This window comes from Solea solea, chromosome 8, assembly GCF_958295425.1.
Source record: "Solea solea chromosome 8, fSolSol10.1, whole genome shotgun sequence".
NCBI classification, from domain to species: Eukaryota; Metazoa; Chordata; class Actinopteri; order Pleuronectiformes; family Soleidae; genus Solea; species Solea solea.
Window position 1 is genome coordinate 22,370,539 of NC_081141.1, and position 15,016 is coordinate 22,385,554.

The 15,016-nt window shown below is 40.7% G+C and overlaps 1 protein-coding gene and 2 long non-coding RNA genes across 3 annotated transcripts; 2 read left to right on the forward strand and 1 right to left on the reverse strand.

Annotated features, from left to right (window-relative positions):
* Positions 1-26: 26 nt before the first annotated feature.
* Positions 27-13,152, reverse strand: thbs4a (thrombospondin 4a). The gene is made up of 23 exons (XM_058635452.1): positions 13,067-13,152; positions 11,211-11,408; positions 10,873-11,120; positions 10,204-10,306; positions 9,960-10,084; positions 8,583-8,634; positions 8,274-8,476; positions 7,783-7,920; positions 7,631-7,711; positions 6,036-6,188; positions 5,809-5,913; positions 5,600-5,707; positions 5,343-5,502; positions 3,386-3,504; positions 3,250-3,302; positions 2,588-2,672; positions 2,390-2,486; positions 2,117-2,295; positions 1,780-1,828; positions 1,490-1,686; positions 672-844; positions 406-545; positions 27-306 (listed from the first exon to the last, which is right to left on the reverse strand). The coding sequence occupies exons 1-23, from the start codon at positions 13,149-13,151 to the stop codon at positions 257-259; spliced, it is 2,901 nt and encodes a 966-aa protein (XP_058491435.1). The 5' UTR covers position 13,152; the 3' UTR covers positions 27-256.
* LOC131463634 (uncharacterized) lies at positions 758-8,165 on the forward strand. Its single transcript, XR_009241075.1, has 6 exons — positions 758-884; positions 4,453-5,244; positions 5,369-5,516; positions 5,643-5,982; positions 6,073-6,191; positions 7,830-8,165. It is a non-coding gene; the product is annotated as an uncharacterized LOC131463634 (long non-coding RNA).
* On the forward strand, positions 8,185-13,330 carry LOC131463635 (uncharacterized). The gene is made up of 4 exons (XR_009241076.1): positions 8,185-10,089; positions 10,208-10,324; positions 10,891-11,136; positions 13,037-13,330. It is a non-coding gene; the product is annotated as an uncharacterized LOC131463635 (long non-coding RNA).
* Positions 13,331-15,016: the final 1,686 nt, after the last annotated feature.

Genomic DNA, 15,016 nt, shown 5'->3' on the forward strand with positions numbered 1-15,016 from the left:
ATTGCATAGATGCACACAGAACCTGCTGAGGATTTATACAAGAGTATATTGGCTTCAGTTACACCACACTGAATTAAAGGTTTGAATATAATGCCCAATGTTATGCACTCTTAAGAAAAATGTTCCCAGTTTCTCTGCTGTTCTAATTTGTGATCTCCCTCTCGTTGCTGTCAGCAGAGCAACTCTGCTCCTTTTGTCCCACGTTTTCAGCAGACCTTGCGTTGTTCCCTTGCTCGATCCCTGCTCCTCACCGTCTTCACTCTGTGTCCTGGGCACTGTGATCCTGATAGTCAGCAGGAATTGTATCTGAGGAAAAAATAAATGACATCATGTAAAACTTGTAAGTATACAATTAAAAACCCTGCGTTGCTGACTGGGATTCATGTAAACTTGCAGACGACCCACCGTTGCAACGATATTTCAAATCGGACCAGATGATATTTTCCTGGGAGAAGCAGAACACCCCCAGTCGCCCTCCTCTCATACTGGTGTCAATTATCACCCCTGTGTCCGCCACCAGGTCTGAACCCTCAAAGAAGCGAGCCCTGGTACACACGCACACACACACACACACACACACACACACACACACACACGCACACACCAGGTGAACTTCACTTCACACAGAATGAGAATGTCATGTGTCTTGAGTGATGGCGTCTGGCCCGTACCTGATGTATCCAACCTGAGGCCTGTGCTGCAGGAACCAGCGGTAGGACACTTTGTCCTTCCAGCCCACGTTCTTGGGGTCTTTCCACAGGAGACGGACCTGCCCGGGGATGTCTCCTGTGTGCCAGAGGGAGTTCCTCAGATACTCACCTGGACCAGTCTGAGACTTCACCATCTGGAGGTTAGAAAAAGCCACGAAAGATGGAAGAGCACAGGTGATGACCGTACACACAAACACGCAAAGATGGGACTAAATTCATTTCTTTTTCTAATGTTATTGCATCGGTTTTCAATTTAAAGTGTGTTATTGATAGTTTAAATTTTTTTTGTAAAGTTAAGTTTAACTATTTTATCTTCAGTAATTGCCAAATGAAAATTAGGTCACAAACAGGAACTTTAAGATACATTTTGGGGAGGAAATCTGTGAAATTAATTGACTTTTTCAATAACTTATCAGTATGTATTAATTTCTTACTATTAAAGAAATGTTTTAATGTTTTTCTTATTTATCACTGTATTTGATATAACAGCAGATTCAGTTCTGGGGATAACTTTCCAGTCATAGTAGAGTTTATAAGCCCATATTTGAAAGCAATCTCATTTTAACAAACATGTCTTAAAGATTTATTTATTTCAGGTGGTTTAAATGAATATTATTTTATATAATTTCAGTCTACATTATGACACATGCAGTAAACTTGAATAGTAATAAAACATTGCCAAAAGACTGTCTGCTACAATCTGAATGCATGAATATAATAGACAAAGAAACATACATATTGTACTGTCGTATAATAAAAAGAAAAACACACATACACACCTTGAGTTGTATTCCCGGTGAGCCCACAGCTCTAAAAGGCGCAGACTGCCAGTAGGTTTGTTCTGTCTGTTTCCACATCACGACGTAGAACGACGAGGAGTCCTGAAAGCCAAAGATGAAGCCGGCATAGTCATCGTCTATCACCGTGTTCACGTGGAACGTTCCCTCAAAGTCCACCCCATTAAACGCTACATAGCCTGTAGACGTAGGAGAAGTTCACATCACAGGAAATGAGAAACACATAGTTGCAGCAGAGGAGGATCTTAAATGTGACGGCACTCTGTACGTACCTACAGCAAGGCCGGGGTCAGAGTTCATGGTCTGCACTATCTCCATGCCCTGAAAATAGGGAAATCACACAAGATGTTATTGAAGAATGTCATTTAAACTTATCCAGCATAGAATAAGGACATAAATATAGTTTCAGTAGTTTAGAGATACGGATTAAATAAAAAAAATCTTTATTATAAAACCTACTGCATCACAGTTGCTTTTAAAGCAAGTGTGTAAGAAAAAAAAACCCAATCAATTTTTATTAGAAACCAATCACCAATTATAGAAATACTAATGGATAGTATATTCAATTTCTGCCAAAAAAAAACCTTTAAAGAAGAGGCTGTTGCGTACCTGGTTAAGAACCACCCAGTTGGGGTCAATCTGAGACTCCCCGTGTGGGTCTAGCACTACGGTCTGATAGGCTCTGAAGTCGGTCAGGGTGACCTCAGCGTTCTCTGGGCAGTGGTCGATTTTGTCAATGATACTGTCCATGTCAAAGTCCCCTTCGCACGCATCCCCAACTTTGTTGTCTGAAATACAAGACCGCCGCTTAGAGACCACACAGCAGGAGACACTACACACACACACACACACACCCATGGACACACAGCGTGCCATGCTCACCATCAGAGTCCTTTTGGTCTGGGTTTGGAACCATCCTGCAGTTGTCCTCCACGTCCGGCACGCCGTCATTATCGTCGTCGTCGTCACATTCGTCTCCCTACCAAAATGAAGTGAGACAGAGTCGTGTAATTCATTAAATATGATGCAGTGAAGAAATTCAGTAAAGGATCAAGAGAGAGAGAAAACAAGATTCAAAACCATTCCGTCCTTGTCGGTGTCGAGCTGAGCGGAGTTTATAGCTGAGGGACAGTTGTCCTTTGTGTCCTGGTGGCCGTCACCATCACTGACAAAGAGAAAAGACGTGAAAATAAATGGCAGAACATCATAGCCACTTTATTAGGTACACAGGCCAATTTATTAGGTACACAGGCCACCTAATAAAGTGGCAGGAGTGGCACCTGGTGTGGTCTTCTGCTGCTGTTGTAGATTAAGAGGAAAAATGACACACTCATTTAGCGTCATTTAACATTAAGAACTGTGCTCGATCAATCAAAGATTTTGTGAAGGGAAGGATCCAGACACCACAGAGTATCAATTCAACTGATATTTAATGCCAGTGATGTTTTGAGCACATCTTAAATACCCACAATACCTTGCTGATCAGCTCATGTTTTATATCACAGCAGTTATCAATAATGAGGACACTCACAATTCATAACGCATATTTACACATGTAGAAATGTAACGGTTCTCCAACTTTTTACACCAAGTGCCACCGATTTAAATCCCCTCTTGTTCCCATTCTTTTGTAGTTTAATCTCCAGCAGTGCCTAAATAGATTGATGTCTGCACTTTACAGGTGTACCTAATAAAGTGGCCAGTTAGTGCACATTAATGCTGTATACATATGAGAGTTCTACCTGTCTATGTTGTCATCACAGGAGTCTCCTATCAGGTCGTTGTCTGAATCATACTGCAGGTGAACGGAACACACTCAGAGTCAGATGACAAGCAGCTGAATCCATTTTTAAAAATGTACACAGTTTGGTTTCATACCTGGTTTGGATTGGATTTATCAGGACAGCTGTCACACACGTCTCCCACACCGTCGTTGTCTCTGTCTCTCTGGTCTGGGTTGGAGACTCTCTGGCAGTTGTCCTGATTGTTTGGGATGCCTGAGAACATAAATGCTTTAAATTGAATTTAAAATACACCAAAACACTGAAGGAAGTGAATGACAGAGAAGAGTTCAGTCTGTCAAACTCATCAGCAGAGGGCAGTGTTTGTATAAGAGGAAGGGGAAATAGTTTCCAGTGGCCTTTAAAGCCTGGCAGGGGCTCATCGTGGAAAAATGCTTTTAGAGAAGAGACAGACATGACCAAGTGCTGAGCAATCCAGCCCTGAGCGTTAAAGACATAACCAAACGATCAAGAGGTCGGATCGCTGCCAAACAGAGTCAAAACATGCAGCGCACACACACACATACAGGAGCACATAAAGGTAAACATGAAGGCTCACAAAAGCAAGAGGGAAAGAAATGTTTCCAGTGGAACAAATGAGAAATGTTCTTCATGGGCAACCAAGTGAAAAAAAACACACACCAGTGAAACAACAACGTACTATTCCAGTTGGAACTTCTCAACATTTCACAGAGTTTTGAACTTTTTTTTACATTCTTTTATTTAATGACACTCACATGCTCGAGTTCTTTTCCTGTAAACTAATGATCTAACTCACAGTGGATGTGGATGGGAAACAAACGTGAGGATGTTTTTAACAGGCACACTTATGGACAGTCTGCTCCAGACAGTTTGGATAACCTGGTGTAATTAAAGTAGTTATGGTCCAGTTACCGAACCTACAAACTTCATTACCACAAACCACAGTGACCTTTTTACAAGAGTGTCCCTCCAATTACCACCAGTGATGTAAACGTTCCAAAACAATGACAACATAATCAGTATTAACCTGTTAACTCCTGGTGCAGATAACTAGGTAATCCTTTATACCCTTATTGTGCTGGCTTACAACAACGTCTGATGATTTCTTCTCATTATGGAAGAGACAGCAATTATAAAGAACATTTATAGGGGTTGTTTGTCTTTCTGTTTCTCCTTCTCTAGGGGGCGCCACAGCAGATGATCCACATATTTGATTAAACAGATATTCTTTACACTGGATGCTTCTTCACACAACCATCCCATTTATCCAGGCTTGGGACCCTCCCCTGTGGCTGGGGTCAATTCATTTTTTTTTTTTTGTCCAATTGTCCATTGTCCAACAATGAGCAATAGGGATTGGGTGCCGTGCTCGTCAACCCTTTGGTCTCAAGGCAAGTTCTCTTTCCGCTTGGCTATGGGCTGCCCCGAAGAACACAGAAAATGAGTATTGCTGTGTTTTTTATATCTTTTTTGATACTGATGTCAACAGATAGTTTCATATGATGTTGAGGATTAAGTGACATTGACTGATAAAGTGACACTTTGACATCATAAAGTGACACTTTTTAACAAGAGGTACATGTGTTAAGTCACACGACTGTTACTACATGGTAATAGTGTGGTAATAGTACGGCAATAAATGTGTAATAGAAAGGTAAAATGATGGTAATACTGTCCTCAATCTAATGTAGTTTCCAGTTTGTAATAGTATAGTAATGAGGAGTTTATATCAGAGTGATACCATGTTGTTTCTAAGGTAATAGTTTGTGTGTCCCACACACATTTATAATTGTCTTCTCCATTGTTTTACTTGGTGATAACGATAAAAATAAGTTGGTATAGGATAATAAAAACTAATATCTACCTCCTTTTTAGAAAAGGATCATAATATAATATCCTTCTCTTCCAATCAGATGATTTTCCACCAAAATTGTACACACTGGCCCTTTAACCATCATGACCGTGGAGACACAGGTATGTATTATTTCAAATTCTTTATATGTTGTTTTTTTGTGCCATCTTTTGTGTCTTTAATAAAAAATCACAATAATACTAATGATAAATGCACTAACCGTCTCCATCCATGTCTTTATCACAGTCGTCTCCCAGTCCGTCCTGGTCTATGTCTCCCTGTGAGGGATTGTCCACTGTCCTGCAGTTGTCGCATGCGTCACCGTGGAGATCCTTATCGCTGTTCTTCTGGTTCTTATTAGGACTGAGCCAGCAGTTGTCCTGCCACAGAAAATGTAAGTTTTCAGGCCAATTCCTCATAAAAAAAGAAGAAAATTAAGTTAGCATTCATTACAGGGGTGGACGTGAGGTCGCCTACATTTTCATTTATGATGCCGTCGTTGTCTGCGTCTTCATCGCAGGCGTCCCCGATGGCGTCCCTGTCTGCGTCCTCCTGGCCAGAGTTTGGCACAAACACACAGTTGTCCTGGGGAGAACACACAGGGAAACACCACACGTAGAGTTAAGTGATAATACCATAAAGGGGTTTGAGTGTAAGAGGAGGACATGGGCTGTAGAAACAAGTACCTGCCTACAGTTGTTGTCTCTGCAGCGGAGCTGAGCGTCAGGATATCCATCAATGTCTGTGTCCTTCCCACACATGTAACCGTTACCCGCCCAACCGACACCACACTGAACCACACAGACGACGCACAGACAGACAGACAGAGGGAAACAATGATGGGATTCACAAACGTCCAGGTGTGAGGCAGAGACCAAATGTGAAATATGAAACATTTTCTAGGATTCTTTACCACACAGCCAATGCTGCCGTCTCGCTGCACAACACAGTTACCGTGGGCGTCGCAGGGGCTGATTTGACCGTTGGGGCAGAGCCTGGAGCCGAGGCAACCTTTGACCTGGTCACCTGTGAAACCACTTCTACACTCACCGCAGCGGAAGGAGCCCTGGTGAGAAGAGTACAGTACAGAGAGTTAGATATCAACTAGATCAGTGCTTCCCAAACGTTTTTGCCTTGAAGCAGAACCTCTGTCCACACACACACACAAAACAAAGTGAATAATTACAAATGTTTATATGCAGAAATAAACAGCAGTTGTAGGTTTTTGTTCCTATTCTCAGTGTATAGTATATGGATCAAAACTTCCATAAGATCAAAACCAAGGTAACTTGAGATTTGGCCTTGTTTTTTTTCTTTGATACTGGCGAGTCTCAGAAGTTAAGAGGTCACAGAGGTGTTAGTAATAAAAAGCTTCATAAATTTAAAGGTGGGCCAAAAAAATGGGGGATTTTGAGTTCTGATTATCCAGTAGAGTGTGTGATTGGGATTTTCTAAATTTAATATGCACAAATATCATTTCAATAACGCTGCGTCCCCTCATGTGATCTCTGGCGCCCTCGTGAGGACCCCAGGTTGGGAACCGTGGATCTAGAGGAGCACAAACCTCCACCCAGGCTGCTCAGTTTCCTACAGTGTTAATACACTCCTCTATTCTGTAAGATTCAGGATTAAAATGTATTTAAAAAGCACCTTTCACGACACCCAGTGACACAGTATATCAAAATCATTGGACATTAAAACATGATAAAAGTGTATTCCGGTGAAAACACTAAAGGATATTTAATTGTCACATGCACAGAGAGATACAGAGTAAAACATGCAGTGAAATAAGGAGGTTGCTCTGTTTTGATATCGTGCAAAAATGATAGAATACAAAACAATATAGAGTAAAAGAAGAATAGTCTATAGTGTAAAGTTAAATAACATGTTTTTCTTTTTAAATATATAGAATCATGTACGGTACACAAAACCTATAAAATCCTCTACATTCCAGTATTTATATTAAATATTACAAGAAATATTTACAATTTAAATAAAGTGGCAATTACTGATAATGTGACACTTTTGACATTTTAAAGTGACAATTTTTGACTTTATATTGATTTTTTTTAACAAACGGTGAATTAAACTAACGTTACTTAATGGTAATAGTGTGGTAATACATTTGTCATATTACAGTAACACTGTCTGATATCCTGATATCTGCACTACTATGTTATTCATCTCAATGTTTCAATGTGGCCAAATAACACTATTATAGGATGCCTTGACGGGGCCCTCAATCAAATAATGAAATAAAAGAATTTCACCTTATGTCCCACACACAGTTTCCATTGTTATCATAATAATGAAAACATTATAATAACCTCCCTATTACAAAATGATTATAATATAATGACCATATTGTTACATATTGTTACATATTGTTATTGTTAGTGTTCCCAGTTATGCTGCTCACAGACAGAAAGACAGACAGACAGACAGACCCTCCCTGTGACGATAACTTCACATAATTACAGGAGAACGTGATAATAACCATGAACTTACGATGGTGTTGTAGCAGTGAGAGTTGGCCGTACAACCGCCGTTGTCAGGTGGACCCTGACACTCGTCTATGTCCTCACACATCTGAGGGAAACAGTATCATTTTAAACAGAATGAATGATTTGTAAACAAACAATGTTTTCTTCATCATGTACCTGTTTGTTTGACTTAGCGTAGAACACGCCCACTCCCCTTATTTCAGGTCCAGTGTAGCCGAGAGGGCATTTCCCACAGCGGAAACCGGGAGCGGTGTTCACACACGGGACGCCGGGGAAACACGGCTTAAACTGGCACTGAAACACAACAACGAAACAAACTAAAGATGAAGTCAAGAGCTACTTCTGTGGTTTCACAGACACATTCAGACAATTCTCACTTAGACATCAAGGTGTACAGATATGGAACTCTAAAATTCATAGAGCCGTCTTCATTAGAAATGTTTGAAAGAAATGTTTATTACTGTTGATTCACGATGTTTCAGATTTTCTTTTACTATTTATTTTGTTACTCTTATTACTATTCACTGATTTTTTTTTCCATATAGCCATACCGAGCCGAGTCGTGCTGGAACTGTATAGTGGAAAAGCAGCATTTGTGTGTGTGCAAACTAAACTAAAACTAAACTTCTTCTGTATAATATCTGCACCTCGTCGACGTCGTCACAGTGCACGCCGTCTCCCGTGTACCCGTCAGGACACGGGGCACAGTGGATTTCTCCTGACTCTGAGCGGATGCACATGTCCTGCCTGAAGCACGTTCCAGGAAGACACTGAGTCTGTGGTTGACTCTGCATGACAAACTGAGCCGGAGCTGAAGCCGGACGTGTGCTGGTCGGACTTCCCCCAAGACCTGTGGACACACACACACACACACACACGGACACACACATCTATTAGGGACCTTGTTGAAACGTCAGCAGAGTCTAAACTTTTTTTTTTTTTTTTTTTATTCTTACCACACGCAAGGCACTCGGCGATGGTGTTCCTCAGAAAAGTTATTTCTTTAATCTGGACCAGAGAGGACAGGGTAAAGAACGGTTAGCCAACTGTGATGCTTTACAGCGGGGGCCTAAAACTCAAATTACCTGGGGGCCACTGAACATCTAGTCTGGTCAGGAGGGGCCGGACAGGTGAAAAAAATATTCAAACACGATATTTTTTTTACAGAATTTCGGGATAAAAGTGTTTGTTTTCACAATAAAAAATGTATTTATAAAGCAAAATTATTAAGTCTATATCAACACAGGCAAACATGCTAATTATTTTTGAATAAACAAAATGCTCTCTTAGATTTTTAATGATAATGTTGAGGTGAAGAGCTCATGTTCAGCTGATTCATTTCTGTTGCTGAAGAATATTGACGTCATTCTTACTTTCAGTTATTCAGTCAAAGATTATTTAAACAAGAACAAGTTCTGCTGGGATTAGGAACCTCTTGTTCCTGTATTTCATGTCTCACAAAAACTCATCTCATCACAAAGGATAAATATATGTAATTTATGGAAGCGTAAGTGCTTGTGAATCAGTACACTTATCTGTTTTGTGCGGTTTCTGCTGGTCTGACCTCTATAAACTGGTTGGATTTTGTCTACTGCTGTTTTTGCTGTTGTGAGGAAAACAACGATTAATCGTAATTTACTCTAATGATGCGTGTCTCACATCCAACGTCCTTCTTTTGTTTTTTACACGTTAATGTACTGACTTTGGAAAAACTGACTAATGGAACAAACTACAACATGCACTTAAATTGTGTACACGTATCATCTTTTTACATGTAATCTATTTCTTATTTACCGTCTGGTCAGTCAGATCTGCCAAGAATATTTTATTCATTTCTTTCACTAACTTTGTTTGTCTGTGTTGCTGTTGTATATTTTTTACACTTGTAAAACTTGTCACATTGTTTTGTGTGTTTCTCTTCAGCACAGGTGCCAAACTCAAGGCCCACAGTTCCACATCGGGCCCGCCGTGCAGTTGTATTCGGCCCAAGAGAAAATATGTGATGTCTGTTCCTGCTTTTTTCCCCCTCACTGACTCACTTATTAGTACTGCACTTATCAAGTTACCTCACCAGTAAAATAACCCCCTCATTTGTATTTGGCTCCCTCTCTTTTATCTAGTAAAAATTACAGCACATTAGTGGCTAAGATACATGTGACTACAGGCCTGTATGTGCTGTTCTTGTGACATACAGCAGAGGACATCAGGCAAGACAGATGGAAATGGACAATGGAAAAATCTTTTATTCTGAACTTTTTGTCATTTGACCTCATCTGGCTCTCGACTTGGACGCTCTACAGGACACACACACACACACACACACACACAGTTACCTGCTGGTTTAGCATCTCCTTCATCTCAGTCAGCATGTTCCTCAGCTCCTGCATGGTGGCCTCGTTCTTTGCCGTCCGGGCCTCCTGGAAATCTGAGGCCCGCTCACGCGTCACAATGACAGAATCTGATGTAGGTAAAAAGAAAAAAGTGTTAAAAGTGCATATGATACAAGGTGTCAGAATGAATCAAGGGAGACAAACGCTTTACAACATCAACGTTCGTTCCGGTCTTTTCTTTTCTCACCCAGCAGTTGCACAGATTCACCCTGACCAGCGCTACAGTCCTGCAGCGTGGCCACGTTGTCTATCGTGTCCCCGGTCACCAGCTTGAAGTCTGTGAGTTCATCCTGACACAAGAAATGAAGGTAAAATGAAAATCAAACCACATGTAGGCATGTATGTATATATCCATTTCCTTGATTTTTCCATATTTTTGACCTGTTTATCTTCAGAACAACAGCATATTTTAAACATATACTTCAGTCACTCCTGTGTTTGTCTTCGTTTATGCTGTTTGCATGCGTGTGAGTGAAGAAAAAGTTCTACTATTACTACTAGGGATGTCACAAACCTCTTTTTCATGTCTGATACTGATGCCAAGATTACAAACTCGAGTACCTACCGGTACGGATATTGGTCCGATACGTTCATTTTAAACTGTGAAGCTGGTAACATCACATTTGTGCCATTTCAAGCTTTTTTAAAAGACATAATTCTCCAACTGTGTAATTTTCTCCCATAAAGAAGACATAAACAGCTCACAACATGACTCAGCTGAAATCTGATATCCGATACAGTGATTTCGACCAGCCGATACCGATACTGAGTCTCATATCGGCTATTACTACTTCTACTTTCTACAACTACACTTTCTGCAGTATTATTATTCTGTATAAACGTTGGTCCTCGTCACCTGTTCTCTGGACTGCAGGGTCCTGAGGGCCACCTTGTTGGGCCCAGGTGGGATTGACCCAAACACGGCAGGCAGATCGTTCAGAGAGTGTGCCAGTCTGCAGTCTATGTAGACGTTGAGGTGAGGTGAACCGTTCAGCAGACCGCTGCCGTGGAGCATCACGTGGTGGCTGTGGCCGTTCGCCAGGGGGGCGTGGTTGAAACTGGTTGTGTTGAATCTGCCGTCGGTCCTCAGGTAACGGAGGGTTACTGAAGATGGACAGAGGTAAGAATTAGTGAAAGAATATCATTCAAAGAGGTGATGTTGTGTGTGTGTGTGTGTGGTTGTGACAGAGTCACCTTTGCTGGGTTTGCCCTGCACGCTGAGGTCCAGGTACTTGCTGTTGTCTTTGGGGTTGATGACACTGAAGAGAGAGGTGGGCCCTTTGTTGTGGAGCTTGAAAGAAGACAGGAGGAAAGCCTCGTTTTGACCTTTGGCCTTCAGTTTTCCCTGCAGTAGGTCTGGCAGGCAGTCGGGAGAGTCCAGCAGGTCGTAGACTAACGCGGGAGAGGGGAGACACACAAGCCTGCATTATATAAAAATACAGGACAAATAAATCTAATATAGGACAAACATGCATTATGTCACGATCTTAAACCGGACCTTTGTTTTATTTCAAGTGTGTTTTATTTTGGATACTCACCTCTCGTCTCGTCATGTGACCTGCTCCGCCCTGATTAATTGCACCTGTGTCTCGTTATCGCTCTCTTCCTAGTGTGTATATTTAAAGTCTTCACCCTTTCTCCTTTGTTGTCTGTCAGACTGTGTGTGTTTTGCTTTTGGGTGTTTTGCGCTAATGATTCTGGTGTGTTCCCCATGTCCTGTTCCCTTGTGGTTTTTGGTCTATGCAAGTTTTTCTTTAACTTAACCCCTGCGCCCTTTTTGCTTTGCTTTGCGTCACTTATCGTAGTAGCTTTTATTTTTGTTGAAATCTGCCTTTGTGCCTACAGTATGGTGTTCGCCTACTGCCCATTTTCCATTTTTCCTCAACAATAATAACATGTGTTAGAACAGCGGTCTCAAAGTTGTGGCCCTCCAAGATAAAGTCTTAAAAAAGTTTTTTTTTTTTTTGTTTTTTTTTATAGATTATTTAAAAGCAATTTCAAACAACCACAGTGGACCAAAGTGTTGTACAGAATAATACATAAGATACAGAATATATAGAAGACACAAAAGCTCACATGAGGAAAAAGTACATTAAATAAAGACTTCTGTTCGACAAAACAGTTGCCTTTTCCCAATATAGTTGGCCGGACCCTTACTGATCAGACTAGACACTCAGTGGCCCCCAGAGCTTGAGACCCCTGTGTTAGAACATTCCCAAGTTTGTGTCTTCATGAATCGCCGATTGCTGCTGTTGAGTCAGTGAACTATGAATGTGTGTGTGTGCCCTTTTATTAGGTACACAGGACACTGAATTAAGTGTCTCCTTAAAAGTTTGATGTGTTTTTGCTCTGAGGGCCGACTGATCACAGGATGTTTCTCTTTTTCAGACCATTCCCTGTGAACCCTCACATAAAAACCCCAGTAGGTCAGCAGTTTCTGAAATACTTATACCAGCCGCTCTGGCAGCAGCAACCGTGCCACGTTAAAAAGTCACTTAAATCCCTTTTCTTTCCTGTTTCCTGATGCTCCGTTCTCTCATGTCACAATGTCTTCAGGACCTAAAATGTGATAATTACACATAGTTGACCGCGTGTACCTAATAAAGTGGCTGGTGAGCGTGTGGGTAAGTGGATGTCCATGTTTGTACCCTGCTGTGATTCACACACACAGTGGTAGAGTGAAGTTGCAGACGGGAGTTGCAGTAAACTCTTTTCCACTGGAACAATCCCAACACTTCACGCTCTGACACATTTTACACATTTTGCACATTTGGCACGCGGCAATTAAGTCGCTTTTAAATGACATGAATTGAGAGGAAATTGCACAGAATGTTTTGCGAGTATTTTCCAGGCTCATTTCCTCGCTCACTTTCAAATTCAGTGTCAGCCTCATATGTAGGTCAACGTGACGTGAAATCTCCAGAATTATCTTAAAACTGCTTTTTTTTTAAAGAACGTGTGAATGAAATAAAGCAGGTGCTACACAAGTTTTATGGAGGTTTCCTCTGCACGGCACACAGATGCATGGATGGTGAGGAGCCAGGACTTACCAGTGCCTTCAGCTGTGACTGTGAGCACCAGCTGTTGCAGCAGCAGCAGAGACAGAGCTGCAGCTCTGGTCCACAGAGACATCATCTGTGGTGCGGAACGGGGACACACCTCAAGAAGAAGAAGAAGAAGAAGAAGGAGCCGTCTCTCCCTTTGAAGAAAGAATTCAATTTCCTTCTGTGGATCAATAAACGTGTCCCAGGCTGATCACAAGCAGAGTGATGGACAAGTCCCAGGTCTTGAAATATCAGCAGAGGTGAGTTTTTTTGGTTTTTTTTGCCTCTGGACAAAAAAAAAGTGGGAGGGGAGTGTTCTCCTACGCTACTGTTGTGAGAGTGGCAAAGTGTGGGGACTATTCGGTGGGAGTGTCCACTAATGTGTGATTAAAAAAAAACAGTTAAAGAAAACATAAATATAGTTTTGTATTCTATAAAAGTACTGAGTTCGCTGTCACTGTCATGTGAGGTGTTTTTAATGCACTTGACAATTTGATTCATGATAAAGCTTTTTTTTCCTCCCCTCTTCAGTGTTTACAGTCTTCTGGAAATATAATGTAATATAATAGTATAACACATACTCTAAATCAGCCTGTGTGAGCTCAGCCAACTCTAAAAAATGTCTGAAATGGACCCAGCCTGTCTCAGAGGAGGAAAACCTGGTTCCAGCTGGCAAGTGTCTCCTCACAAACATCATGAACCTGTGTAATAGACGTGGTATTCATCTTCACCGCTCCTTTTTTTTTTTTTTATTAAACTGGGGGGTTATTCGTCAATTAGTTTTTCAATAGATTTGAATTAATTTGCTCAAAAAAAATGCCTCCTGGAACCCCCCAGTTCTGAATTCCGACAGTTGGATGATGTGGGAAAGAATGAGGGCTAGTCCTGGGACAATATTTAACCCTGGAAAGGTTTCATGATGGATGTCTGGTACTCGTCTTTCCTCTGCTCGACTCAAGTACATTTCAACATCGCAGCTGTGGGCCTGATCCAGACAGAAACGTTTACCATCCCTTTGTGCATTATCACCGTGTTCGTCTGAGTCTGGCTGTCTGGTCTGTGACCAAACACCTGGCAGCCTTTCGGTAGTCTGACCGTCATCATTGCCGCTGTACTCTGGCCCAAAAGACGTAAAAACACTAAAAAAGAGGAAGTTACAGTGTGACACAGAGACTTCAGTTATTATTGTGATTAAAATAAGATTCATAGAGCATTTGTTTTCCCACAGTGATGTTTAATAATAATTATGTACACATTAGGGCCCTAACTAATGATTATTTAATGGTTAATAATGTGTTTTTTTGTGTGTGTCTACAAACCAAAAATTATTCCGTTTTAATAATTTCTTTGTCAAATGGAGCAAAAGAAACCAGAAAATATTCACATTTAAGAAACTGAAACAACTATCAAAATTGTTGTTATTCAATTATTGGGATTAAAATAAGATTCATAGAGCATTTGTTTTCCCATAGTGTTTAAGGTGGACACATTAAGGCTGTATGGTCCAAAAAATGTTGCTTGGTGTTTTTCAAACCTGGTTTTGTTTTGTCCACAAACAAAAATGATAGCGTTTGAATGATTTCTTTGTCAAATGGAGCGAAAAAAACCAGAAAATATTCACATTTAAGAATCTGAAAAATCACTAAAAAAACACTTTGAAACTGATCAAATCGATTATCAAAACAGTTGACGAATAATTTGGTAATCGATTATTCTGGAGTAACTAAATTATTGTCTACTTTCTCGATCTCAAAGGTCTGATCTCAGTTTGAATATCACATTTAAAGAGTATAACAGGTGTATATATAATGGGTAAAGATCAACTTATATTCTAAATAATTAAATATGCAATATCTATGAATAATATATCAAGCTTTATTCTTAATCCAGGACTAAATTAGGGCCAGAAAATTCAATAATGTGAGATTAAGCGTTGACATATAATCTTGGCTGCAG

Excerpts from the sequence above, each read along its gene's own strand:
- thbs4a (XM_058635452.1), bottom strand. The coding sequence starts at position 13,151 with ATGATGTCTCTGTGGACCAGAGCTGCAGCTCTGTCTCTGCTGCTGCTG. Across the intron at positions 5,914-6,035 it reads ACGGCAGCATTGGCTGTGTG|TGTGGTGTCGGTTGGGCGGG; the intron begins GTAAAGAATCCT and ends TGTGTGGTTCAG. Across the intron at positions 2,487-2,587 it reads ACACCGACAAGGACGGAATG|GGAGACGAATGTGACGACGA; the intron begins GTTTTGAATCTT and ends TCATTTTGGTAG.